The sequence below is a fragment of the Suricata suricatta genome, chromosome 2 (genome assembly GCF_006229205.1).
Source record: "Suricata suricatta isolate VVHF042 chromosome 2, meerkat_22Aug2017_6uvM2_HiC, whole genome shotgun sequence".
Taxonomy (NCBI): domain Eukaryota; kingdom Metazoa; phylum Chordata; class Mammalia; order Carnivora; family Herpestidae; genus Suricata; species Suricata suricatta.
In genome coordinates, this window is record NC_043701.1 from 181554939 (window position 1) to 181582671 (window position 27733).

The window sequence follows — 27733 nt, forward strand, 5'->3', positions numbered from 1 at the left end:
TTGTGAGTTCACTCAGCTCAGACTTTTGTCTTGTGCATTGAATGGCTCAGCAGAGCCCCTGGAGGCCACAGTCTCAATGGTGACTTGGGGGGAGATGGGTGTTTGGGCTGTTGTCGGGGTGACCACTGTTCTAGGCTGGGGGACAGCTGGGTGAGTTCACTTCGCCTGCTGACATTCTGTGTGTCTCCAGTTCCTCCAGGACACCTTGGACGCCCTCTTCAACATCATGATGGAGAATTCCGAGAGTGAGACCTTCGATACGTTAGTGTTTGACGCGCTGGTAAGGAGCCTCTGCTTTCCCTCTGCCCGGACACTGAGGTGGCTCTCATGCTGCGGCCTTGGAGGCTGGGGAGGGCAGCATCTGGCAAGTGTTTTCAGTTGGAAATCCAACCAGAGCATCGGGCTTGAGAGGCAGGGGTCGCTGTCTGCTACACGATAGTGAGGCCCGTGTCGCTTCCGGAGTCAGAAGAGGGAACTTCTGAAAAGGTTCTCGTTGGTTGGGTCCCACCACAGTGCAGATGGTTTAGAGGAGGATTCCCAAATGGCTTGCCTTGTCTCGCTAATGAAAATATTGATGAATTTAACAGGTATTTATCATTGGACTAATTGCTGATAGAAAATTTCAACATTTTAATCCTGTTCTGGAAACCTACATTAAGAAACACTTTAGTGCAACGTTAGCCTACACGTGAGTTCGTTTTCGTTGTTTGAAAACCAACGCTGCTTTTTGCATGTTTCTGGGTCAGTGCTTTTGTCTGTGATTGTCCATCCCCCCTGCCCTCCAACTCTGAGTTTACTGGGATAATTTTTATTACTATTTCCCTCGTAAGAGACCTAAAAATCTTGTTGACAGAAGATGCGCGATGCATCGTAACACTCTGGAATAAATGTTGTTCTCCTCCCTCCCTTCTGTTTGTCTTTGAAGTTTTCAGTTTATATTCGATGAAACCGATCAGTGGATGCAGAGTGCCTGCCCCTCGGAGGCTTTTGGGGAATGAAGAGATGGGCGTGTCCCCGGTTTGAGATGATCCCTTGTCTAGTGTGAATACAGCTCAGTGCTCGGTGTATCTTTTTGCTCCTTAGAGAGGGCCTTCCTTTTTGTTCCCGATGCTGCAGCTGTAATGGGCTTGACTTCTGACTGCCCGCCTAGCTGCTCTTGACCCTGCCCCACGGTCCCCATGCCTGCCCCCTGGGGTGCCTCGTGAGCAGTGGCGCAGATGTGCGGAATCCTGGCCTGAGCGGCGGCTCACTGGTGCGGAGCAGCACAGCCTAGGAACCCCGCCTAACCTGCAGCTCTGTCACTGACAAGCCTAAATTTCTTCTCTGTATTTTTTTTAACCTTTATTTATTTTGAGAGGGTTGGGGGAGAGGGGCAGAGAGAGAGGGAGAGAGGATCCCAAACAGGCTCCACCCTTAGTGCAGAGCCCGATGCGGGGCTTGAACTCATGAACCTTGAGATCATAACCTGAGCCGAAATCAAGAGTCAGATGCTTAACCTGCTAAGCCACCCAGGCGCCAAAAGTTTAAATTTCTTAACCTCTTTGGGCCTCAGCCTTCTCTTCAGTAAAACAGGCACAATCTTAGGGTTTCTTGAGGATTCCAATGAGTTAGGACACGTTAAATGTTTGGCGTAATCCTTGGTGCTTAGAAAGCACTAGCAATATTTAGGTTTCATTATTATAATCCTTACGAGGAGTTACTCTGTTTCTCTTACCAAGGGATTTATTGGCAATTATTTAAGCTTTTAATTGTGTGAGTTGCAATGACAATAAATTTAAATAATTTCTTCAAGAAAATCCCTTCCCCCCAACCTTAGAATCATTAGAAACGATTGTCTTTAGTGCCAGTAACTTGGGTCAAATCTCTCAAGTGTCTTGAGCATACTTAAGTCAAAATCGGTTTCCCTGCCTGGGTGCAGCCATGAACGCCAGGCTGGAGGTCTCTTCCTGTGACGTCAGTCATCCTGTCCCTCGGCCCTTTCACGTCTGCCTTGAGTGCATGCCTTGCAAGGCGGTGGGCAGAGCCCCAAGTGGGCAGAGAGCTGCCACATCCTGACGTACCCAGAAGCAGCCGTGACAAGTCCTTTGTGTTTGCTGATTAATGCTGGGTTGGAACGACGTCTTCTCTTCGTGGGGACGTCCATGTTGACTGCGCTCTGGACAGTCCCTTTCTGACTGTGGGGAAGCGCCATCTTGCTGTGGCGGACCCAGCAGGTTTGCGGACGTGGACGATGTCCTGTTCCCCGTGGAGCGGTCTCCGTACGTGTCACGTTCACACTTCTGCGTCTTCATTGAAATATGGCCAAATGGCTCTTCTCAGATTAGCTTTTGTATTGGAATTTCAGAAAATCAGCACAGGGAATGAGCTTGCCCTGCCATGTTCCAGACCTTCTGAGGGCAGTGCGTGTTCTGTGCCATTGCCATAGGAGGCGATGTGAAAATCGGGGAGTCTTTGGAGAAACAAAACGTACCATTTTATCTTTGAGAGAGGATGGGACAGAGTTGAGAATCGGTATCCTCTCGTTCAGACCCTATAATCTGCTGAAAAGGAGATTCATTTTGGGAAATCACTGTTCTTATCTTACCATGTTTTGATAAAAGAGCAACCCCGAGGTTTTCCTTAGTTCACGTCTGCGTATGTAAGCCTGGAAACACCGAAGGCGATAACTGTGATTCACAGAGCCCTAGCCAAATCATGGGACTTTGTCCCGTGGTGACGGTCTCTGGGCCGGGGGAGATTCTGGCCCTGAGTGTCCTCACGGGGGGCTCCCAGCCGCTGCCCCTCGAGGCCTGGCAGGCACGGATGGAGTTCAGACTCCTTCGCAGGTAGGTTCTCCACCTCTTCATTCGGTCACGTGGAGATCTTCTGCCTTCCCACAACGAACTGCAAGAGAAGAAAGGAAAGGTGACTGCGCCGTAGGCAGTGCCTCTCGGTGCCCCACGTCCCCTGCGTGCGCAGTCCGGGTGCGGGGGGCCCCGCAGTGTCCCTGGGGAGGCTGGCGGTGCAGGCGACCGGGGAGCCCTTCCTCCCGCCGGCCGGGCTTCTTGCCACGGAGCTGCTTTCCCCGGAGCTCCTGTGCGTCCTGCCATGGCTTAACTGCGGCTTCTCTCCGCTGGTACCCAGGGGGCTTGGTCTTCTGCCGTTACAGAGGACCGCGCTCATGTGGACGTGGGTCTTTTGACCTCCTTCCTCATTTATTTTTTCGTTCTGAGTCATTCTCTTTGCAAACCGCTCCTTCTTTTATTTATTTATTTATTTACTTATTTATTCATTTTTGATTAATCTGTTGGGGAAATTCCCCAAACGTGTTCTATGGAATTTCTATCTCTTGGGATGTCGATGGGTTAAATAAGCCAAGGTCATCTGGCCAAAGAGCTGGAGAAAGTAAGTGAAATCAGGTGAGACAGGAGTGATGGCAGGATGTTAGCTGATCTTCCTGAGCCTCGAGGGCCACCGAGGACGTGTGTGCTGAGCCACCCTCCCTGCCCGGGAGGCAGCGGAGCCGCTGGGGAGAGGGCTTCCAGATTCTTCCCAACACCTTGCTTGGAGGCTCCTCCCGTACTGTTAAATGTCTCTCCTAGGGTTCTGCTACCTGATGCGCCTTAGAAATGACTTCCCATCCACTTGGTCACCCTGAAAGCTTTCTTTCCCCACCTTAAAGGTTTATTTTTGAGAGAGAGAGAGAGTGCGCATACGTGCACATGGGGGAGGGGCAGAGAGAGAGAGGGAGAGGATGGCAATAGGACTCTGCACTGACAGCAGAGAGCCTGATGCAGGCCTGAGCCCATGAACCATGAGATCGTGATCTGAGCAGAAATTGGCCCCTTAACCTACTGAGCCCCCCAGGCGCCCCTTGAATGCTTTTTACTGGGGTTTATCAGGACAGTGGTTACTCCTCAGGCCATTCTGACATCATCCTTCATGCAAGTCACAGGTGCTTTTATGGAAATCTTATAATGATCTTGACTAACAGTCTGGGTGCGTTTGGGCTCACAATGTAGCTGGAAATGCTGGCAATGCCCCACCGGGTTCTTTTTATGAACATAATGAGTATTTTAAAAGCCTCAGTGAATTCTTGATGACATGAAAAGTTGGGGGCTCATAGAGGTTTGGAAAATCATTGTGCAGGCTGCGCATTTGTGGCTAGTTTTTGGGGGAATGATGGTGCAGCCCAGCAGACCAGGACCAGAATCCACAATCAAGTTAAGTCAGCTGTTCCTTTATGATTTAGAAGCATCGCTTGAGGGGCAGCCTTCTGATCAGTGAACAGTGCTTATCAGTTTATGGGCCAGCAATTGTGGAAAATGTGGAAGTTTGGGCAGAGTCAAAAACTCATCATTGCCACATCTGCCTCTATTGTTTGAAAAGAATGCATGTTCATGTTAAAAATAAGAAATATTCCAAAAAGCATTATGAAAGTATATATGGCTGTGAAGAAAACCTCTTCAGTTTTCTTTCGCATTGGGAAAGCTAGTTTGTCTGTCTAAGCCTGGCCTTCTTCACTTGTACGTTGGGGATAAATATACCTGCTATTATACCCAATTATTATTATTACACCCTAAAATAATGCTTGCCTTGTTGGGCTGTTGTGAAGATTAAGTTACATAATACAGTTAAATGCTTAGGAAAACCTCTAAAACTTAGGAAAAAAGGCTGGCTATATGTTCAGATCTCGCTCCTCTGAGTGTTGTTTTATGGCTCACTTTTAATCTCTTTCGAATACATTTTATAAATAGGCTTCTACGGATAAGTCTGAACCAAAATAAAAATAGCCCACTTGTGTATTTCAGTCCCGGTTAGCAATTGAGATGTTGTAATTTTCTGAACTCCTTAATTAATTTGTGATTTTATTACGAATAGGAAGCTGACGAAAGTTTTAAGGAACTATGTGGACAATGCGGAGAAGCCGGGGATAAACGACCAGCTGTACAAAGCTATGAAGGCTCTGGAGTACATCTTCAAGTTCATCGTGCGCTCCAGGATCCTGTTCAACCAGTACGTGTCACCGTGCTGGCCCTCCCAGGGAATTTTAGGAGGTCTTTTACATACTTTCTTCCCCTTCTCTGTTCTCCTCTCTGTTTTCCTCCTTCTTTCCTGTTCGCTCTCCTTTTTCTTCCCTTTCTTTGCTTTCTAGCATGACAGAGCGGTGATAGATAGCCATGCTATGTTGGGGTCACCCACTGTTAGGGTAACTGCTCCCCTGTGCCATGAAATGCAAGCACAAGTTTGAGCAGTCGGCCCTGTTCCCAAGTCCGAAATGTGTGCATGTGAGTGAAATACTGACGACTGATGTATTCCGAGCTCATCAGAGGTAGTGCAGGGTGCAGACCAAGGGTTCTGAAGTCCCTGGCGGTGGATGTCCCGATAGAAGAAAGCCTCAAAAGAGCTAACGGTTAAAATAAGCAACAACTTCCAAAGGCCAAAACCAAGTCAAATTGCCTCCGTTGAGAAGATGGTGGAGCTTCGTTTTTGTCCTTTAACCAGAATAATATTTTGCTTCTCGTGAGAGTGTCTTACGTGTGTGGAATTGCCAGGTGAATGGGCACTTTGGTATCGCGCTCATGACCTGTTTCTCATACTATGTGGACGAATGGATTGGGGTGTTGATGATTTCCTTTTTCATAGAAAGCGGTAATATTTTCCCGGGTGTCTGTGGTTAAGACCTGCGCTACAGCCAGCGCTTCCCTGTTAGCCCACGGTACGTAGGAACGGAGAGATGTGCAAAAGGGGCAGGTTGAGTGTTGGGTGTTGAAGTGGACTCTTTGTGCTTGTTTCTTTGGGAGGATGCATGCTTTGGGTGACCTACTGTGAGTGATGTTGTTGCTATTGATTATTCAAGGTTGATTCAAAGTTCTTGTTGTGAGTTTTACACACAGACACAGAGTTTTACAAACTGACGTCCCTCTGATTTAGAGAACACACATCACCTTAAAAAAAGTTTTTTAAAATGTTTATATGAGAGAGAGAGTGAGACAGAGAGAGAGAGAAAGAGGAAGAGGAAGAGAATGCACAAGTGCGGGAGGGGCAGAGGGAGATGGAGGCAGAATCTGAAGCAGACTCAGGCTCTGAGCTGTCAGCCCAGAGCCCGATGGGGGACTCAAACCCATGAGCCGGTGAATCATGACCTGAGCCAAAGTTGGATGCTTAACCAGTTGAGCCACCCAGGCGCCCTGTCTTTTAAAAGCACAGCGCTCTGTGGATGTACGAGTGAACCCTGGGAATTGGACCACTAGAGGTTCCTCTCTAGCCCTCTTTATTTTATCTTTGTTGGCCTGAGGTAGGCTTCTTCAGAAGGGCCCAGGAGAAAGAGAAGGTATTCAAAATATAATCTTGTGCACACCATGGTACAAATAAAGCCAGAAGAGCGAGTTACTGACTCTGCATAGACCTGGCAAAGTGGTATGCTATCCACTGTTGGTTAGCGTGGTGATGAGCGGTTAACAGCCCCTGTGTTTTGGTTGAAGATTATTGTACTCGTGTTCTCTCTGGAGTTAATGTGGTATAGACAGTCTCTACACTGCTATTTGAAGGTATGAAGACACAGTTCGAGGCCATCAGGCTGTCATCCTCAACTCAGGTATCAAAGGGCTGCTCTTTGATTGTGCTAATTTATAGGTACGTATGAATCGTGCTATAGACTGAGCTTTCTCTTAAGGGTCAAAGCCATCGGCGACTTTCCTGCTGTCAGCTGTGAAAGATGACCAAATAACGTAGGTTTTGTTCTCCTGCATTTTATTTTATTTTCCAATAAAATTAATTCTATGAAAATGAACTTGGCCCCCTCTCTCTTGCTTTTGTATTTTTCTCTACTAAATTTAAATCATTAATTGCCCTAAACTAAAATCTTACACTAAGGTCAGAGCATGAACTCGAAAGAATGAAATAGTCAGGTGATATGTGGAGATTTTGTCGTGTTTTATTTGAAAGAATTTTATTTGTATACCATTTGTAATCAATATGACATTGAGTCAGGGGTTTGATGACATTTATTTCCTTCCTGAACACACTGCTGACTTTCCTACTCATTCAGAGATTAGGAAGCAAAAGAAACGTACATTGATAATCAGTGTGTTTCTGCTATTGTAGTAAGTGCTATAATCTTGTACAAAATAATGCAGCTGGGGAAGATTGGGGTCACCCAAGCGGACCAGTAGCAGAGTTATTTCTTTCTCTTAATCTCTTTCAATCTCCAAATACAAATGGCATGGTCTCTTAGAACCATGGTCCATCAGTGTTGAATTTGTTCAGTCTTCTGGAGGTTAGGAATAAAATTGGCCTCGTGTTGCAGGAAAGCTTAGCTGAACCTGTTTCTCCAGATGAGCCTCACTTCTCCCCAGCCCTGTACACAACACATAGCCCAGCAGAAGATTCCAGAACTCATGTACTTGTTGCCTGGTTTCCCCATGTCCTTGGCTTTTGGTGCCTTTCTGCTGTACCATTCTTAGAGTCTGTCTCTTTGTCTTATGGCCCTGCGGTGGCCCCCCTGCTCCTGGCATCAGAGCTGCCTTCCAAGCACAGAGACGGGAAGGTATGGGGTAAACAGCTTTCTAGTTCCCCTTGTTTTTAAATAACTTTCTCCAATCCCTACAAAGAGTCATGTGCTTTCCCTGGAGTGGCCAGAACCATGTCACATGTCCACCCTTGATGCAAGGGAGGTTGGAAAAGATTTTTATTTTTTTGAAGCTTATTTATTCATTTGGAGGATGGGGGAAGGGCAGAGAGAGAGAGGGAGAGAGAATCCCAAGCACGCTCCATACCTGCAGCACCGGAGCCTGATGCGGGCTCCAACTCGTGAACCGTGAGACCATGACCTGACCTGAAAGCAAGAGTCAGATGCTTAACCAACTGAGCCACTCAGGTGCCCCTGGGAATGATTTGTTGATGGAGCTGTTGATGTTTTCAACAAAATCAGAGTTGTTTTAGTACAGAAGTGGAGGAGAAATCTAAGTCGGGTAGGTGATTAACATTCTCCTCCTCATGCTTTTAACCTGAATTTCTGTTGCCTGACGGCTCGGAACGCCCCTACCTTACTCTGAGTTCCTAAGTCCTTCTTAATTAGGCCTCAGAGAGCTATTCTCTCTGTTAGTTTGGGGGTCAGCCTCGGAGACTCCTGTCCCTAGGATCTCCTTGGCTTTAAATCACTGGAGCCCTGGGTGACCCACGGATGTGATTCCGTCTTCCTGCGCTGTGCGGAAGTGGAGTGAAACGCCCAGCAGATCCTTGCCTGTGGCCCGGGGAAGCATTTTACGTTCCATGTCCTTAGGGATGCCTTTGTTTTGGCGCTTGGCACCATGGTATTGCCATGGACCGTGATCCCTCTGCCCGCCTTTGTCCTGGAGTGGCCCCAGCCGGGGCCAGGCCTGGTCCCAAGAGGAGTTTCTTTGCTGTGATGACTTGTTTGTCGAGAGCTGAGACTGTCCCGGACAAAAGAGCACAGAGGTCACAAGGCAAGCAGCGGCAGTGGCGAGAGGCCGTGAAACCTTCCACGTCTCCCAGGCCCTTGTCTGGGCCTTGCAGACCTCATCTGCAGACTGTGGCCAGCACGGAGGTTTGGTCCTTCCGTCGTGGCCTCCCTGCTCCTGTCCCTTCCTTCTCCCTCCCGTGAGGGGGGCTTTGGAGCCCTCCCTGACTGTACCTCAGACTTTATTACTTTATTGACCTTGTTTTTTTCCTAATTGTTTCCTAAATGTGTGTCTTGGCTGCCTTCTCTGATTCCTGAGGGCAGAGAGGAACATATGTGCCTTTCACAACTCAGCACACAGTTGTAGCCACATTATGTAGAAAAGATAATATTTCTTAAATTGAAATCTGTAGTCTAAAACTGCTGAGAAGTCAGATTCTGTGGGAAGGAACAAAGTCATGGTCTTCAAGTTGTGACCCATGGGACTGAAGACACCCCCATTATCCTACCGTACATTTCAGAAGCTCTTAATATTCCTGTATTGTACAGGCTACTTCAAGAGAAAGCAGCCCTGTGTCCTCCACAGATATCGGGAGCATTTGCTCCGTAACAAGTTTTGAGCGGCTCTCTTGTGTGGTGTTTTCAGAGCTGGGGGAGCAGGCAAACAAGGGTTCCCATTTTCTTACCTGCACCGCATTTGTCACCTTGGGAGAACGACAATTGTGCTCACAGCTGGAGGTGAGTGTTTTTCTCTCTGCAGTTGGAATAAACGTTAGAGGTCCTTTATTTTGCTGCTTCTTTCAAAACGGTCTGTTGTGTTTGCAGGTAATGCAGTATGTTTGTAAAATTCCTGGATAATTGATAGTCATTATTCTTCCAAAGAACAAAGAGGTGAAACTTTGGAGAGGAAGGTGCAGAAGCTTATCCCACTATCTTTCTCACTCTGCAAATCCATACCTTCTGTTTTGTTTAGAAAACTCATTTTGTTTTCAAGTGAGAACAGCAATTTTAAAACTCTGGCCTAAAGACATTTGGTTCAGAACCCACAGAAAGATTCCCGACAGCCCGCGGCACTTCTCGGCTGGTGTTTGTTTGTCTCTGTTTTCTGTGTGGGTGGATCACATTAACTAGAAAGCCAGAAACCAGACGCATCCTGCATCAGATCTTCCGAAGCAAATTACTAAAGCTGGTTATTGCTGTGTTCCTCTCCCGTCTTTCCGGCGCTTTGTGGAGGCGCTGCCTGTCATCTGGCGTTAGCTTTGTGAATAATTAGTTATTGATCATGAATAAGTTGCTGCAGATCTGTCATTCTGCCCTCATTTCCTGGGTCACAAAAATAGAATGTGGTTAAAAGACAACAATTTTGTCATTCCTTGACTTGTCATACATAAATAGAGAAGGGAGTGACAACCAGAACTACCTCCTCTATTTATCTTCTGAGATCCCTCTGCGTTCTTTCTTCCTGCCTCTTCCTCCCCCTCAAGGCGGGTCAAACAAGTGTGACCCTTCTTGGTTTATTTGCTAAAACGCAGAGGTGAGACTCTAGAGGCCTCTCTTTCACTACAGAAAGATGCAGCATCCGGATTGCTGTAAAGTACTAACTATTTCTGTGTTTCAAACGTGTTGCTTGGCAGCAGAGAAACTAACAGTTAAATTTTCATCTGAGGGATTCATGGTAGAATTTTAAATTTAATAAAAGCTCATTAATTATACCTTACAGATTTTGAAGCTGTGTTATTGGGGGCATACAGATTTTAGAATTGTGATCTGTCTCTTGTGGATTTACAGGCACAAGTCGCTTAATTGCTCTTTGCTTTGTTCTTTTACTGTGGTTTTTTATAAATCAGAGGTTTGCAGCAACCTTGTGTTAAGCAGGTGCCATTTTTCTAAAAGCATTTGCTCACTTCATATCTCTGTTAATTCTTACACTACTTTGTTAATTTTGTTAATTCTTACAGCATTTCAAACTTTTTCATTATCATGATGTTTGTAATGGTGTTAGAAATGGCCGAAACCCCAGATGATCAATAACATTTTTAATAATATTTTTTAAATTAAGATTTGCACATTTATTTAAGGTATGATGCTGTCTCACATTTAATAGACTGCATTACAGTTTAAATATATTTTTCATATACACTGGGAAACTAAAACTTATTTTGACTCTCTTTATTTTATTTTGTTATGGTGGTCTAGAAACTAAGCCTGTAGTTTTTGAGGTGTGCCTGTATCCTTAACAGATATGGAATCACTCCCTTTATCTTTTGGCTAATATTTGCATAAAATATCTACCCCTGCCTCCCCATATATTATACTTTTTTTTTTCCCTTTTAACCTTTCTGTGTCCTTATATTTAAGGTCTCTGTCTTATACCCAAACATAGATGTATGTTTATTTTATCCAGTCTGAAAATCCTTTTAACTGAGTCGGTAGTTTATTTACATATGTTGTAATTGAGTAAAATATTGGGTTTATACCAATTGTCTTTCTGTTAATTTTCTCTTTTACTCATTTGTTTTTTTAATATTATCTTTTTAAGTTTATTTATTTTATAAGAGAGAGTGAGTGGGGGAGGGGCAGAGAGAGAGGGAGACAGAATCCCCAAGCAGGCTCTGCTCTGAAAGCATGGAGCCCGAAGCAGGGCTTGAACTCATGAAACCATGAGATCACGACTGGAGGTAAATCCAAGAGTCGGATACTTAACCAACTGAGCCACCAGGCACCCGTCTTTTACCCATCTGTGTTCTGTTCTTCAGTTACATATATATTAGACCTCTTTATTATATCCGGCAATCTCCAATACACTTTTCTATATTTTCTGTCTCTGTGTTTATTTTCATGTTGAGCATCTTCCATTTCACTAATTCTGCCTTTTACTCTGTCTAATCTCAACTTAACCCATATAATGAATTCTTAATATTGGGTATTATATTTTTTAGTTTTAAAGGTTTCATTTAGTTCTTTGCTATAGATTTCTTTCTTTACTAAAATTTCCCATCTTCTGTTTACTCCATCTCTCTAGTTTTCATATTTCCATCTTTTTATTTTCTTTTTCCCTGTTTTAAAATGTGATAACTATATTTATGTTGACATTTTTGGTAGCTAACTGTAATTTTATTTTTTAGGTTTGTTCATTTATTTTAAGAGAGAGAGAATGAGCAGGTAAGGGGCAGAGAGAGAGAATCTCAAACAGGGTGCTATGGAGTGTATAGCCGGACATGGGGCTCGATCTCATGAACCATGAGATCATGACCTGAGCTGAAATCAAGAGTTGGACAGACACTTAATCAACTGAGTTACCCAGGTGTCCTGCTGATTGCAACATCTTGACCACCTGTGGTTCTGTTTCTATTATCTTCATCCTGTTTTTGTTTTTGTTTTTGATTTGGCCATGTGGTCTGTTCTTCTGCTGTGTTCAGTTATGTTTTATTAGGATCATGAGCTCTTCTTCCAGAGGTGATTCATCCTTTCCCTTTGTAGGCAGAGACAGTGGGGATGACCTTGCACTCTACACGTGCTATACTGGGTCAAGGTTGTGTGTGGCCTTGGTAAATCCTTCATCTCCATTTGGTCTCCGTTTGCTTCTAGTGGCTTCTAGTTCTCCAGGGTTTTCAACTGAGAGTCTGCTGGGTTATCTGGGACACGCTCCCTGGCACCTTCTCCTTCATTATGATTCATTGTCTTTGGAGACTAGTAAAAACTCCACTCTACAGAGGTTTTCATTGTGGTTTTTATTCTCCTGCCCCATGCAGCACTAGGAATTGGTAGATGTCCTAGGACCAGAATGACTACCTGCTTGAAGCCTCCCCAAGGGTTTGTACCGCTCTCTAAAACGTTGCTGTGTTGTGTCGTGTTCTCTGCAAAAGGAAGTTCATGACTTGATACTTTTGGTTTTCTGTATGCCTTTTAAACAAATCCTATTGACTAAGATCCTTTACAAAACAGATACACCAGGTTGCGGTTTCTCATTTTAGACAGAATTTGTTGCTTAACAATGGACCTCATTTAAATATAAGATTACCTCTAGGGTAATTAATTATCACTTAGTTTACAAAATTTCCCATTGTACTCAAGTTTTCAGGTATGGTATACTTTTAATTAGGCAGAAACCTAGTCTATGTTAAGAAAACATCTGCATGGCAACATTTTAAAATGCAAATGCATTGATTTTTAGTAACACTGCAGTTTAAATCACTGCTAATAAATGATTTATAGATGAAGTTTATTTATAATTAGTGACATATATTTGCATACATGTTGCCAATGCACAATGTCTTTATTATCCATTTATTGAATATACCCCACCTCCTGAACATTTTCCCATCACCACCAATTCTGGGATGAATGAATTTGTGCAGCGCCGTCACTCTGAAATAAAGCCATTTTGGATTTAGTATCATGATACCATTGTCAAGTGGTTACGAGATCGTGTTAAATTCGGGAAATTAAATTTATGTTAATTATGGGACATTGTGCGTTTATGAAACGCTGGCAGGAATACACCAAAATATTACTGGTGTCCTCTCGGTAGGGTAGAATTAAAGCTGAATTTCTCTATTCCTCCTTCCTCTGTTCTTTCTTCTCTCTGTCTCTCCCTCCCTCCCTGTCTAGACATTTCTGTGTCTTTCAGATTTAGAAGACGTACACTGAACAAAGCAGTAAATGGTATGGTTCAAACAGCTTGGTCAGTGTGAGGGCTTCTCTCCCTAGCTGGCTGGAGCAGATGAACCCCGTTTCTGACCTGTCTCCCGAGGTCCGTGGGTGTACCCACGGTCCTCATGCTCTCCCTGGCCGCTCGGGCAGCACGTGTCCAGGCTGTTGGCCTGGGAGCGAGGGCGGCGAGGCCCTGTGAGCCGGGCCCCACGGTGCGTGTGCTCCTTTGCAGACTGTATGAAGACAAAGGAGAGGCCGACTTCATGGAGTCCCTGCTGCAGCTCTTCCGGTCCATCAGCGACATGATGAGCAGCGTGTCGGACCAGACCGTCCGGGTGAAGGTAGGCCCCCGTGTGCAGAAGGACCGGCCACCCTCAGGGGGCACCTGGCGCTGCGGGGCTCCTTGGGGGGGGGGTGCGAGAAGCAGGGTCCCTCCCGCAAAGCGTGAGCTGGGGAAACAGCCCCGGGGTGGCGTCCGTGGTGAGCGTGATCCTGCTCCCTGGGCGTTGACGTTTCTTTTCCTTCTTTCGGGACTCTACAGTACTGGCATTGCTCTCTGTCTGCCCCTCGGCAGGAGATGCTCTGAATTTCCTCTGTGGAAATATGAGGATGTTGAGAATAAGGTTTGCACGTCACTGGTCAGGATATCTGGGGGCGGGCGGAGGTGGGGGCTGAGGCTGTAGGCGTCCCAAGCCTCCGTGCTGTGGGAATGGGGGGGGTACATCCTCATCCTGCAGCGTGTTATTTGCCGACACAGAAGAGTGAGGAACCCAGGGGTCCCAGGGACCCACGATCCTCACCGCCTTTAATTATTTGTTCTTGCCCCGTTGCTCTTTGAATGAAAGAGGCCTTCACCTCTGGTCTGCAGGACGCTTCCGGTGTGGAGGCGCTGGGGGGTGGGGGACGGGGAAGGTCTGCGGAGGAGCCCCCGGGCCGCAGGCTCTAGGGCTTCCCTGTTCTGGCAGTTTCCACGGGACTGGCTTACTGCAGAAGGAGGTGCGGTTTGCAGATCGCTGCCCAGGCCGCTTCCTTCAGAGAACAGGAATCTTCCGCATTCACTCGTGGTTTAGAAAGTGGCTTCCCAACTTTGAAGTTGACCGTTCAGTCTAGAACAAAGGCGTATGTGCGTCAGATGTGCCTCTCGGGTGCTGTGACCATGGGAACTGGCGTAACTAGATGGGATGGAGCCCCAGTGGCCCTGTGATCTCAGAGGTGGCACAGCTCTCTGGCCGTGCTGTCGGAGTCCTCTGTGTAATTACTTGATTTTTATGCGGATTTGGTGTAAAAAGACTCGTGATCTGTAGAGAGAGCCATGTGGTGCGTGTGGTGCGTATATTGACGTTTTCGGTGAACTATTTTGGCAACCTGATCTTGCCTCAAGCTTCCTTATTGTTCCAGGGTTAAAATTAGCCGTGTGTGCAGCACATTGACTGCTACCTCCTGTGGCATTTCAGAAAAACAGGTGCGGCTGGCATAAGAATAGATAAAAATTACAGGAAGTTTGAGCCCAGAAGTAATTTTAGATTTCTAAATATATTCTTACATTATTAAATTTGATTGGGCTTGACTTTTGTCTGCCCACCTCCCTCTGAGTCAAGTTATTTGGTGACTGGAGCCTTGCAGGACCTTCCCGCGGTGGATGTTTTATGGTAGGACAGGCGTGAAGGCGGTGATGTGTGCGCACGGGTGCCGACTTCATATCTGCGAGGCCGGTGACGGAGCTTTCTTCAGACCTGGCCTCCCTCGCTGCTAATTTGGTAGTTGGTGTTTTTGCACATTAGGTGCTCTCTCTGCATGTGAGATTTAAAGGCCTCCCTGGTGTTTGCATTGTCCTGGCTCTTTAGGTTTTGCTCTGTGGAAATGGAAATACATTTGTGAGCCATCTTCTACAGAGAGGATATGACGAAGATGATGGTGTTTCGTAGGGGGTACATGTGGCTTCCCAAAGGGTGGCCCTTGGTGGCCGTTTCGAGTTTTGAGATGCTCTGTGTGCCCTCATCGATGACTGGGAAGACCACATGTCCTCGTGCCTTCCAGGCACCATGGGGGGGTGACCTAATGGGATGGGGGGTCGGGAGGGTGGCTGCTCTGTCTCCTGGAGCCTGCACCCTGCCGTCACCTTCCCAGAGCCACACCCACCTTGCAGGTTAGAGTCAGCCCAGGCACTTGTGCCTCAAGGAAGAGAGAGTCAGGAAGGGCTTGGGGAGGGGCGCCTGGGGGGCTCAGTCGGCCAAGCGTCTGACTTCGGCTCGGGGCACGATCTCGCGGTTTGTGATTTTAAGCCCCATGTTGGGCTCTCTGCTGACAGCTGGGAGCCTGCTTCAGATTCTGTGTCTCCCTCTCTCCCTCTCTCTCTCTCCCTCTCTCTCGGCGCCTGTCCCCCCTGCCCCCTGCTTGTGCTCGGTCTCTGTTTCTGTCTCTTTCTCTCTCTCAAAAATAAATAAACATTAAAAAAAAAAGCGTTTGGGGGAAACCATTAGAGGCGGGATAAACGTGGCATCAGACATTGTCACCAGTGCTGGCTCCCACTTGACTCTGCGATAGGTTTTTTACCAGGGACATCTCACGTAAGCGAGCACACACACAAGTGCGAGAATACTTGGGGTGCCCCCACTTCCGGCGCCTGCTCTGGGGCACACATGTGTTTCTGGAGACAGAGTCGCCTCTCTGCTGCTTTGCCGTCCTTCAGTTAATGCCCCGAACCTTAGGGCCGCTGCCAGATCCTTAAAAAAAATTTTTTGTGGTAATTGACATAAAAATGTACCACCTTAACCAACTTATTTATTCCTTTAGAGAGAGCACATGTGCATGCATAAGTGGGGAAGGAAGGGGCAGAGAGAGAAGGTGAGAGAGAGAATCCCAAGCAGGCTGAGCACTGTCAGCACAGAGCCCGACCTGGAGCTTGAACTCACCAACCATGGGATCATGCCCTGAGCTGGTCCAAGAGTCACAGAATCGGAGGCTTAACCGACTGAGCCACGCAGCCCACCCCCCACCCCCCACCCCTTCACATCCCCTGAATCTTAAGCAGACTCTGCACTGGGCGCACATCCCAATATAGGACTTAATCTCACAACCCTGAGATCAGGACCTGAGCCGAAGTTAAGAGTCAGATGCTTAACCAGCTGGGCCACCCAAGCGCCCCCGATCTAACCACTGTCACGTGTTTGGTTCTGTGGCATTAAGTGCCTTCACGTGGTAGTGCCTCCGCTACTACCCTCCGTCTCCAGAACTTTTTTCATTTTCCCAAACAGGAACTCTGTCCCATTAAAGGGTGACTCTCTGTTCTTCCCCTCCCCCAACCCCTGGAACCCGCCGTCCTGTGTTCTGTCTCTAGAAATGTTTCTGTGCAAGGTGCCTCATGTTAGTGGAATCACACAGTGTTTGTCCCTCCGTGACTGGCCTGCTTCGTCATGTAAAGTCTTCAGGGTCATTGGTGTAGCCACCATCAGAATTTCCTTCCTTATTGAGGCAGACTTGTATTCAGTTGCATGTGTATTCAGTTTTGTTTGTTTATGCAGCTTCCGAGGGACACTTGGGTTGTTTACACCTTTGGGCTATTGTGAATAATGCTCTGAATGCAAGTTTGCAGGTAACTGTTCCAAGTCCCCACTTTCCCTTGTTTGGGGGTATATATCAGATGTGGAAATGCTGGGTCATATGGTAATACTATGTTTAACTTTCTGAGGAATTACCATACGCTTTTCCATAGCAACTGTACCATTTTGCTAAAAAATTTTTTATTTTTAAATTTCTTAGTGCATTTACCTTTGCAGCTATTTCTGGCAGCCTCTCAAGTTTGAAGCCTGTCACCACCCCTGCCGCCACCTGTGTTTCGCAAATGGCGCTCGTCTGTCTGCTCGTCTGTCTGTCTGGCAGCACCTTTCCTTTCTCACTCGCTGTCCTGCTCCCCGAAAGTAACCTACCTGTGCAGAGGTCGCCCCCACCTGCCCTGATCCACCCTTCACCCTTTCTTTCAGTCTAGAATGTTCTGTGTGGATATCAGATTGCTCCTTTCGCTTTGTCTGTAATCATGGCCAGACATTCTCAACACAGAGGTGCTTATGGGGTCCTTGTCCGCCATCATGCTTCCCTCTCCTTCCTGTCGCATGAGGGGGCCCTTGTACCCACGCCAGGGCCCTCAGGGTCTGTTCTCTGCTCTTCCCTGTGTGATCATGGTCCTCCTCTCCCCCGAGTAGGACCCAGTGACACTCAGATGCGGCCGCGGCCACTCTCTTCCACTGCCTTGCCTTCCCTTTGCTCACCTGGGCTGTGATAGCACCGATCTGCGTTTGCTCACGTCCTCCGTTTTTCCTGATGAATCTGTGCAGAAAGTTTCTTAACTCTCTACACCCTCAGTGCTGCACTTGCCCGTTCTTGTTTCCCGACTGTATTTCAGTGATTTCCTAAAACTCACATCTGGTGATAGCCTTGTTTGTCTCGGGAAGCCATGTTTCCCAGCTGCCTGGCGAGATGGATCAGATTCCAGTGTCCGCCATCCAGAACTCTTCATAGCCCACCCCACCAGCTCCCCTAGCTTTTCCTTCTTAGAGACATGAGTAGAGTGCCCCCGCTAGAGAACACCACGCATCTGGATGCTGGGAAGCCTCCCCGAACTCGCTCCAGGGGTTGATGGAATCTTGAGCTCCACGTGCTAGAATTCTGTTCTACGTGCTTCACATGTACCCTCTTATTTGGACCCTATGGTAATATACTAAGTGGGTGCCATCATTGATTTCAGATTTCAGAGATATTAACTAACTTACCCGAGGCCACATGGCTGGCGCAAGGCAGAGTGGGGACTTAGCCTGGCTTGCCTGCTTCCCAGGGCCACACTTTTCTGTTCAGCTCCCCAGGAGGACACTGCTAAGTGCCGGCCATCTGATGGTTTTGAGAAACAGGGCCCGTACCTGCTGTCCACAGCAGTGGACAACAGCTCTGTCTCTGAGGCTTTGGGGCTACAAGGCATAAACAGCATTTCTGGTGGATCTTTCCATCCAAGTGGACCTATTCTATGGTCACTTGTAAAAGCAATTAAAAATACTTTGACCGTATTTATGCCCCCAAACTGGGTGTTTCTGCAGGGGAGTAAAGGGAATTTGATAGGGCTGGTCACGAAGGCTTCTTGAAGGACCAGATCTCAGTCTTGGTCCCTCTTTGCTGGCAGCAGGGGTCCTTTTTCTTGGCCCCTTGTGGATTACAGTGTTGGACTTGGGGCTCTCGGGGATTACAGCCAGAGAGAGCCCAGAGATTGCTGCTTTTGCTGAATTCCAGAACTATTACTAACATATTAGCTTTGTGGGATCATCCTAGAAAAGACTATCCTGCCTCCCCACCATAGTCTGCTTGTGTGTCTGGGGCTGCACATTCCGGAACTTTCTGTAGAGGGAAACTTTGACCATGATCCACAGTAAGAAATAGATTTTTGGGGTATGTGTGTATGAAGCTGAAAAATGTTTCACGAAAAGGTTTTTATCTTTATCCTGTGTGATAACCTCTGGCATTTTCTATTCTAGTCTAGTCTCCTTTAGTCTGTTCTGAATTAATGCATTTCACTAAAAAACCCCACAGATACACAAAAGCCAAATTGCTTGGGGACAAGCACCCAGTTCTTTCCCTGAATGGCTCGCACAACTCACCCCACATTTGAAAAATGCGGCCTCTCACCATTCTTTAGGTTTCTTCTGCTGCTTCTTCTGTTCAGTGTCGCAAGAGAATATGATTCAATTCTGTGTGTCTCCCGCGTCTCCTGAAGCTGGGGGCCCCCTGCGGCTCAGCGACTCTGCCTCGCGGGGTGCGGTTTGCACGGGGGCGAAGAGTGGTTGAATTCGAGGCCCCCAAGCTGAGGCTGGCTCACAGATGTGGGGGGCTTCGTCTTCCTCCCCGGGGCTTCCCGCTGGGTGCAGGCTTCCTTCTAACCATGCACAGCGCCGTTTCTGTCTGGCCGCCTCCGGACAGGACTGTGGTGGGAGTAGGTTGAGCCATGATAGGGATCGCTGTCATTTCGGGTGAGTTTTGTCCTCTAAGAAGCTCTGTTTTACGTTCTTAAAAACCATATCCTGTCTTAAGATGAGCAGCACACACTTGCTGTACACCTTCTTGGAAATTCTTCCTTCCCAGAAGAGTGTGCTACTCTTTGTCCATTTCATTATTTTTAATGTTTATATATTTATTTTGAGAGAGAGAGAGAGAGAGAGAGAGAGAGAATGAATCCCAGGTAGGCTCCACACTGTCAGCCCAGAGCCCGACGGGGGGCTTGATTTCACAAACTGCAAGATCATGACCTGAACCAAAATCAAGAGCTGGACGCCTAACCAACTGAACCATCCGGACGCTCTACTTTTTGTCTATTTCTAAGCTAGCATCTGGGGTCCACACTGCCTGTCACAAATTGAGAAGTTAAGAAGAACAACCCCACTGTATTAGGGATGATGACAGATAGGGTCAGAAGGAGTAGGATTTCCTTGCGGATGAGGAGGTGAGGTTCACAGGTAACCCCTCCTCCCCTGCCTCGGAGCCTCCTGTCCTGCCCTTCCTGTGCTGTGTTCCAGGTTCTGTAGGGATGTGAGGTCTTGTGGTTCTCTTACACCAAGCTGATGTTTATTGTGTCCTTGCCCTCACAATGTTACTGTGATCTTGTCAGAAAAGTGGAAAATGCCAAAACATTGATTAAGAAAAATAAGACTCATTTATCAGTCGCCTTCTGTAGATTAATTACACGGTTTGTGTTTTTGTTTTTATAATGACACGTTTTTTTTTTCTCCTCAGATACGTGTGCGGATTTGTGGTGTATATGACCTGTACCCGCATGTGTATTTATGTGTGTGTATATATGTGTGCATACACCTACTTTTACAACTTAAAATGTTTTTGTGTGTTTAAATATTTCTGAGAGAGAGAGAGAGAGATGAGAGACAGAGTGTGAGCCGAGGAGGGGCAGAGAGAGGGAGACACAGAATCGGAAGCAGGCTCCAGGCTCTGAGCGGTCAGCAAAGAGCCCGATGTGGGGCTCGAACTTGTGAATCGCAAGATCATGACCTGAGCCGAAGTCGGACGCCCAAGCGACTGAGCCACCCGGGCGCCCCAACTTTTACAACTTCTATTTTGTCCATATATATTTCCCTATATCCTGTAGTGTTTTTCAAGGACATTTCTTTTTTTGTTTTGTTTTGTTTTGATATAATTGATTGTCAAATTGGCTAACATACAGTGTGTACTGTGTGCTCTTGACCTCATGGTTGTGTCCTAACTTACGGACCCAGTTTTCTGTGTTTGGGAACTTAGGTGGTTTCCAGCTTTCATCTCCAGTTCCAGTGGTGTAGGCAGCCTCTGTGGCCGGCACTCTCTGTGCAGCAAAGCCCTGTCCCACCTGGTTTGCTGGGGGGCAGCCAGGTTTCCCGTGTTCCCGGGTCCTGTGAAGGTCAGTCCCCCGAGCTGTACGGATGCGCCCCTGAATTACGAGTCTGCGCCTCTGGTCCGTGCGGTGCCACCTGCTGCCCCCTCGTAGGAACCAGCCTCTCAAGTTGAGAACTGTGTGGCCCAAGAGCCATGCCGTCCTTGGAAGCCACCTGGTACGGGATGAGTGGCCTTGTCGGGCAAGGAGATGGGACCTGTGCCACCGTGCTCCTTTGACCCAGATGGTTCTGGGCCTCGAGGGGACCAGCCAGGGACACGAGGGACCTGCACAGTCATTGTAGCGTCTGAGCCAGGACAATGTACTAACAGCAAACAATGAAACAGTTTTTCACTCTCTTGAGGTTGAGGGGGCGGTCACTGTTGTGTGGACTCATCCAAGGTCACCGTTGATGTGTGGCAGGGCTCTGCTGGCCCGTCTCTCGTCACCCACGTGGACACGGATGGCGAGGTTTGAATTGTGGCCTCCCAGGTCATGCTGTCTGCTTAGGGGGACACCAGCTGCTGGGGGTCTGGGGCCCAGGAGAAGCCGGCATGAAAGGAAGAGCTGCACTTGATTGAGAATCAGCGATGGGCCACGCCTTCCGGAGTGTTCTCCTGCTGACCGGAGAAGAGGCGGGGACAAGCCTCTCTCGGAAGCCGTGTCCGCCTCCTAAGACTTCTGGCCCGAAGCACCCCGAATGTGGCCTCTTAACGAAATAGAAAGTTATTCTCTCACAGCGCCTCCTGGGTGTCTGTCTGAGTTTGGGCTACTGTCACGGAGTATTCTAGAATGATTTCCTCTCATATGGTGGAGAGCAGAGGCAGGAAGCAAGCTCTCTTGTGATCCTTCTCAAGGCACTGATCCCGTCACGGGGCCCCCCCTGATGGCCGCATCTCAGGCTCACCACCTCCCCAAAGTCCCAGCTCCTGCTCCCATCTCACTGGGGTGTGGGGTTTCGACATAATGAATTTGGGGCAGGATGGGTGGGGGGACTCGAACACTCAGACGCAGCAGTGCCATCAGAGAGAGGCTGATGTGTGCCTCTGTCCTAGCCCTTCATGGTTGCCGGCTGTCCTTGCCGGTCCCCGGCTCGTAGACCCCGCACTCCTGTCTCTTATTTCCCTCTTCACACCACGTTCCCCTTGGGTCTGAGTTTTCGTGTCTCTTTTCTCCCAGGGACCTGAGTCCCTTGGTATTTAGGGCCTACCCTGTTTCTGTGCATCCTCGTGTTAACTTGAGTCTGTCTACAAAGACTGTTTTTAAGATAAAGTCACTTTCCCAGGTGGGAGGGTGAGGATTGGAACAGATGGTCTTCCGGGAGACAGTTCAACCCATAGTGGATGTCTGCGTGGACTCCACACAGTTGAGGACGGGCCGGAGGGGTGGCGCCCAGTGCCAGGTGCCCAGACCTCTGTGTGGGCACATGGGTCACCTGGAGTTCTTGTTAAAATGCAGATTCTTATTCAGTAATTCTGGAGAGAGGGCCCAAGATTCTTCACGTCTAATTGGTGCCCGGTTAATGCTGATGGTCTCGATGCCTGGGTTGCACTTGGAATTAGAAGTGGCCAGGGCTAACCTAGCATAGAGAAAATTCCAGATGCTCCGTCAGCACCAGCAGGAGGGAGGGCAGGCGAGTCCAGGCTTGGGCAGGTTTGTTTCCAGGGCTGGGTCCGCCTGGGCTTTCAGCCCCCGGCTGCCTCATGTTGTGGGCTAGTCTGATTTCCCAAGTTTTCCCAGTAACGCAGAAGATGAGACACTCAGACTTGAAGCCATGAATCATGTCGACAAAGACGCGCAGCAGAAACGAAACCACAGGAAGGTGAAGAAAATATTTCGTGACTTGGTCTTAGTAAACCTTTAGCTCAGAGTGCTCCCAATTTCCTCGTCCTGCTTCTTGGCCTGTGGCTTCCAGACTCTGCAGAGAGTTCCACAGTCTGGCCGAGGGATTGGAACACATCAGACACTCCGCTTTCCAGCTTCTACCAGACCCACAGTTTGGAGAGCGTTTGCCCAGCGCTGGGTTTCTGGATCTCCCTTCCGGCCACAGTGCCTTTCCAGGGCCACTCCACAGCCCTCTTGGCTGCTCCCCCAGGATGAGCTGCTGCCCACACCTCGCGACACCATCTGAAGTTGCCCGTCGGGATGCACTTGCTGCCCTGACCACCTCCCCACCCACACTGGTGCCGCACGGCCCACGGCGGCAGTCGCAGAACCGGGAGTCACTGCTGTTCGCCATTCTCCTTCGGAAAACCAGCATTTGTGTTGTTTCCACCAGCTACGGTGCATGGGCATGAGTCTCTCTTATCATTCCATCCTAGATACCATTTGGTTTATTGCTGCTTCATCATTCTATCACAAACACCTTTCCATATTAATGAGCAGCCATAATTGGAATTGCGATGGCCGCATGCCCGTCGAGAACATGCCACTGAGTTGACATGCCTTCATTGACTTAATCAAGTGATTTTTCATCTTTTAATTTTTTCCATTGTTCAATACTAGGAGTGTGCTTTTAGCATCTTAAGCCTGCAGTGAATGATTTCATTGACTCATTGGTAGCATTTGTCCTTTTACAATTTTGTGGTAGGCTTCTGCCGTGCTCACTGACCCCGTGTTTGTACCTGGGTCAGAGGACAAGGCTTTAATTTGGGATTGCAGGCTTCCAGGTCTGCCCAGCCACCTCCTCTGGCCTGCCCTCTGTCAGCCTGCTCACTGGGGCAAAGCACTCCTTTGAGCTTGTGGCTGCCGTGATTTCCTTCTCTCTGCCCCTAACCTTGGCTGTCAGGCGTCTCTCCCCTGAGCCTTCCACATCCGGGCCCCCTGCCTCCCACCAGTGGTGGGCAAGGTGTTATCCAGCCCTCCTCCCTCCATCAAGGAGGGAGTTTATTCAGTACTCCTGTGAGTGTGAGCGGGCCCTGTACACAGAGTTATGACCAGCACCTCATTCTTCATTTATTTGGTCATTTACTTTAGAGAGAGAGAGATAATCTTTTTTTTTTAATTTGCTTTTTTAATGTTTATTTTGAGAGACAGAGAGACACTGAGTATGAGTGGAGGCAGGGGGGAGTGAGAGGAAGACACAGACTCTGAGGCAGGCTCTGGGCTCCAAGCTGTCAGCACAGAGCCTGATGTGGGGCTTGAACTCATGAACTGTGAGATCGTGACCTGAGCTGAAGTAGGATGCTTAACTGACCGAGCCACCCAGGCACCCCTAGTTCTCTAATTTTAGATTATAATGAATCCTTTTAAGGAAATATAAAGGGTAGGATGACCAGGACTGTCTGGGAGCTGGAGGATCGGAAGTAGTCTGAGGATTTAAGAAAGGTTCCAAGGAGGAGCTGGTTAAAGAAAGAGGGAGAGGGGTGCCTGGGAGGCTCAGTCGGTTAAGCGTCCAACTTTGGCTCAGGTCATGATCTCACGGTTTGTGAGTTCGAGCCTTACATCAGGCTCTGTGCTGACAGCTCAGAGCCTGGAACCTGCTTCAGATTCTATGTCTCCTTCTCTCTCTGCCCCTAGCCTGCTCATGCTCTGTGTCTCTCTCTCAAAAATAAATAAACGTTAAAAAAAAAAAAAAAGAAAGTGGGAGAGTTCCAGGCAGTGGCAGCAGATAGGAAGGTGTGTGTTGCTGTCATGAAATTTGAGATGCTCGGTGCTTGTGGCTGGACAGAGTGGCAAGAAGGCCAGGACTGCGGGGAGAGGATGGAGAGGTGGCTCTGGGCGCCTGGGTGCCTCTTAAGGATCTGGGAAGCCACAAGGTCAAGTTATCTGGGAAGGTCCCCATCAGGTCAGACTTGGCTCTTCCGTGTGTCACTTGGGCTGCCGTCTGCAGGGTGGATTAGCCAAGAGAGGAAGCAGCGGGGTGAGAGGCTGTCATGTAATCCAGAGACCACGGGGCTGGGGCCAGAGCTGCGTTCTCCCGCCAGGCACTGTTGACATTTGGGGCTGGAAATCCTTGGTCCTGGGGGCCATCTTGTGCAATGTAAGACGTTTAGCAACACCCCTGGCATCTATGCCCAGAATCCATGCCCTCATGTAGACAACCCACTGTGTCTCCAGCCGTCTCCTGGAGTGGGAGGCAGAGTTACCCCTGGAGGATTAACCTTGTGACTGCAGTCCTGGTGATGACGTTTGAGAAGGAGATGGAGCCATGCCGGTAGTTTTCAGGCTGTGGTGGGAGATCTGATGTGCGACGTGAGGAGGAGGAAGGAGGTATCATAATTTCCTACCAAATCTTTGGCTCAAGTGTCTGGCTGATGGAGAAGCCTGAATCAGCAGGTCAAGGTTGTAGGACTTTGGGGGCGGGCTTTTCCCGAGACCCTGCTGGAAAGTTACCTCTTTCTGGGAATGGTTGTGTTAATAACTCTGCTCCCTTCCTCATGGGAAGCCTGGCTCTGTGCGGCCATCATGTGCTGATCGTCCTGATTTACTTCCTGGGGCGTGTTCCGATGTCCTCTGGATGTGCGCCTACCTGCCGTTTCTAGCTGCACTGCTATCTTTCAGGACTGGGTTCTCCTGTCCTTTCCTCTGTGGATGGCATCCTCTTTCTACCCGTTGTCTGGTGTTTGGACAGCATCCTGTTTCTACCCATGGTCTGGTGTCCGCTTACTGGTGCTGCTGGCCCTTTGGCGGTAGGTGCTGGTGCAGATACAGAGCTCATTGCTGCTGGATGCTTGGTTATGTAACACCGTGGACAAAAATACCGAGGCCAGACTCCCATATGGTTTGGAGAGAATTTATCTGCTGCTTTTGTCCAGCGGGACAAAGTAATCCTAATCCCTTGTATGCGTGCTGCACTCTTACTCGTCAAAGCCTTTGGATACACGCCATCTCTCTGATCCTCCCAGTGGACAACATGGTGTCCGTTAGAAGTAATCTTGGAAAGGCTTCCTAACGGGCTGGGCAGAGAACATAATCGTGTAAAAAGTCTGCATGTTGGTAGTGGATTTTCTCTGGGATCTCTCAGTTTCCACAGCCCCTTTCCAGTTGGTGCGCAGCTCGCTTGTGGAATGGTGTTTCTAGGTGCGTTTGCTGTAGGGTTTTGTAGCGTCATTTCTATATTTTGTGTTTCTGTGGAGCAAGGCCTCTTGATGGCAAATTGCATCAACCTCCAACAAGAGATAAATAAATGGGAAGATACTCTAGTGTACAGAGAAAAGGACTCAATAATGTTAAGATGTCAGCTCTTCCCAACTTGATCTACAGACTCAATGTAATCTATGTCAAAGTCTCAGTAGAGAGCTCTATGGATATTGACAAGCTGATTCTGATGTTTGTATGGAGAGCCGGAAAACCCAGAACAGGCAGCCCAGTGTGGACGGAGAAGGCAGGCAGAGCATGGACACTAGAGTAAGACGTCAGGTCCATAAAGCTGCAGTAATCTCATTGCATGCTCCCAACTCAGATTTGATCCAGAAGGAAGGAAAAGAATTGATTCATGGAGCTGGGGCATGTAAGGCATTAGATAGGTATGAACCATGACCAGGGCTTAGAAGATACTCTTTCTGGCTCAGTTGTCTGTTTTTCTCTCTCTTTGAGAGGAGATTGGCCATCAGTGGTCAGTAGCTCCTGTTTTCTTCCTCTGTATTCCTAGAGGACACAGAGGGACCATCTCTTTTCATGTCCATAACAATCCTCAGGATGAACCCTGTCAACCTTCTTGGTGTAAAGGAGTGACCTTCCCTGAAAGGAACTGACTTGGCAGGTGGGGGCGGGGGTTGGAAGAGAAGTAGCAGCTTTATGATGCAGAGAGTGTGGAAGAGAGCCAGAAGGAGGGCCCACGTGATGTTTGTAACTGTAGCTGAGGCCGGTGCACACTTGTGGCTTTGTGAAATGGGCTCTGCAGCCCATTTCTGGACCTGTCTGCTGGCTGATGGAAAGGGTGGTTAAATCCTTCCTTTAGGATTGGTGTTCCAGCCAGCATGCCAGCTAGCCCAAGCTGAGACCCAAGAAGAGGGCAGACTTAAGCAGGCGCAGGAAGAATTGTATTGAGAAACATGTCGGCAGGTATTATCACGTAAGCAAGTGTGCAAAGGGAATATGTCCTACCTGTGCTTAAAAAAGTCATCAGCTCTGTTACAGCGAACAATGAAAAATTTCATTAAAACCATCGTGCAGAGCTTTATGGCAGAATAAATTATTTTTGTATTGATGAAATCACGGACTTTATGTGAAGCCAGTTTTCAAAAGCATCCATGTAATTAGCACTGGGGAATGAGCTGGGGAGTAGGAAAGTCACATCCCGAGGTTTTTCAGTCGTGGACCCACGAACCCAGCGGGTCCTGTGAGGGAGGGTCAGCCCGCCGTTCTCCATCCCGCAGCCCATTGCTGTTCAGGTGACATCCTGAGTCAGATAATAAGTTTGTACATTACACCGGCGTTATTTAGAATCCTGCACCAGGCAGTATAATTTTGATGAGAAGCTGAGCAGTATTATTCTCTATGAACTGTGAATGTGACACTTTTATAATTCAAGCAGAATTATTTTTCCCTTGGGAAATCCTATGCATTCAATATGGTACATTGAATTAGGAAAGAAGTAAAGGGGATAAAAAGCTATAAAGGGTGTATCTTATTAAAACAAAGCAGGTTTTATTCTTGCCTGTGTAACCTTTATTTAGATACAGTGATTGATTCTTAGTCAGACACTAATTTTGTTTTTAGCATCAATTGTCTTCTCTCCAGTTTTAATGACTAAGGAAGAGCCACATCCTCGTCGTCTGCTTGGGTGAAACATAACAGAAGTGTAATTAAATTGTGAAAAGGATATTTTCATAACATTTCAGATCACTGTGACCTTCTGCGTGTCATGTGGTCACCACTCAAGATGAAACGCGAAGTTGTTGTGCTGAGAAATGAGGTGTCTGCCAAGCCTTTTCATTGTTTTTCTTTGAAAGGATCAAGAAAATACTATCCCTCCTGCCGTTTGTCAGCCCCATCTTCTTCGGGCAGTTCGTGGGCAGGCCACCACTCTGTGATGTGTTGCCGTCAGCGCATCCTTCCGGGGAGTGGCTTTGTGGACCGGCTACCCCACAGGACACCTTGCTGATTTACGTGGTCTACCAGTTGGCCCCTTCCCCTTTCTGCGGCTCTATTTTCCCAGGTCCGTACAGCAGACGTGACGACAAACCGCTGGTGTGGCAGCGGGGAGGTTCACTCCGGGTCATGGGATGCGTTCACTGACATTTCCTCGTTGAGTGTGTCTTACTCTGTGCCAGGCACTTAACGTGCCTCCTTCCCGCTGCGGCCAGAGGTGCCCTTGGAGCAGTTGGCGGCCATGTGTGGCA

General features: G+C 48.1%; 1 protein-coding gene across 1 annotated transcript in view; it reads left to right on the forward strand.

The window, feature by feature from the left end:
* The window catches only part of DOCK1 (dedicator of cytokinesis 1), a 435479-nt gene that overhangs the window by 43377 nt on the left and 364369 nt on the right, over window positions 1–27733 (forward strand). Inside the window, exons 17-20 of the mRNA XM_029920619.1 lie at window positions 191–280; window positions 588–688; window positions 4861–4995; window positions 13287–13395. Coding sequence (XP_029776479.1) covers window positions 191–280; window positions 588–688; window positions 4861–4995; window positions 13287–13395 — 435 coding nt within the window. The remainder of the gene's footprint in view (window positions 1–190; window positions 281–587; window positions 689–4860; window positions 4996–13286; window positions 13396–27733) is intronic.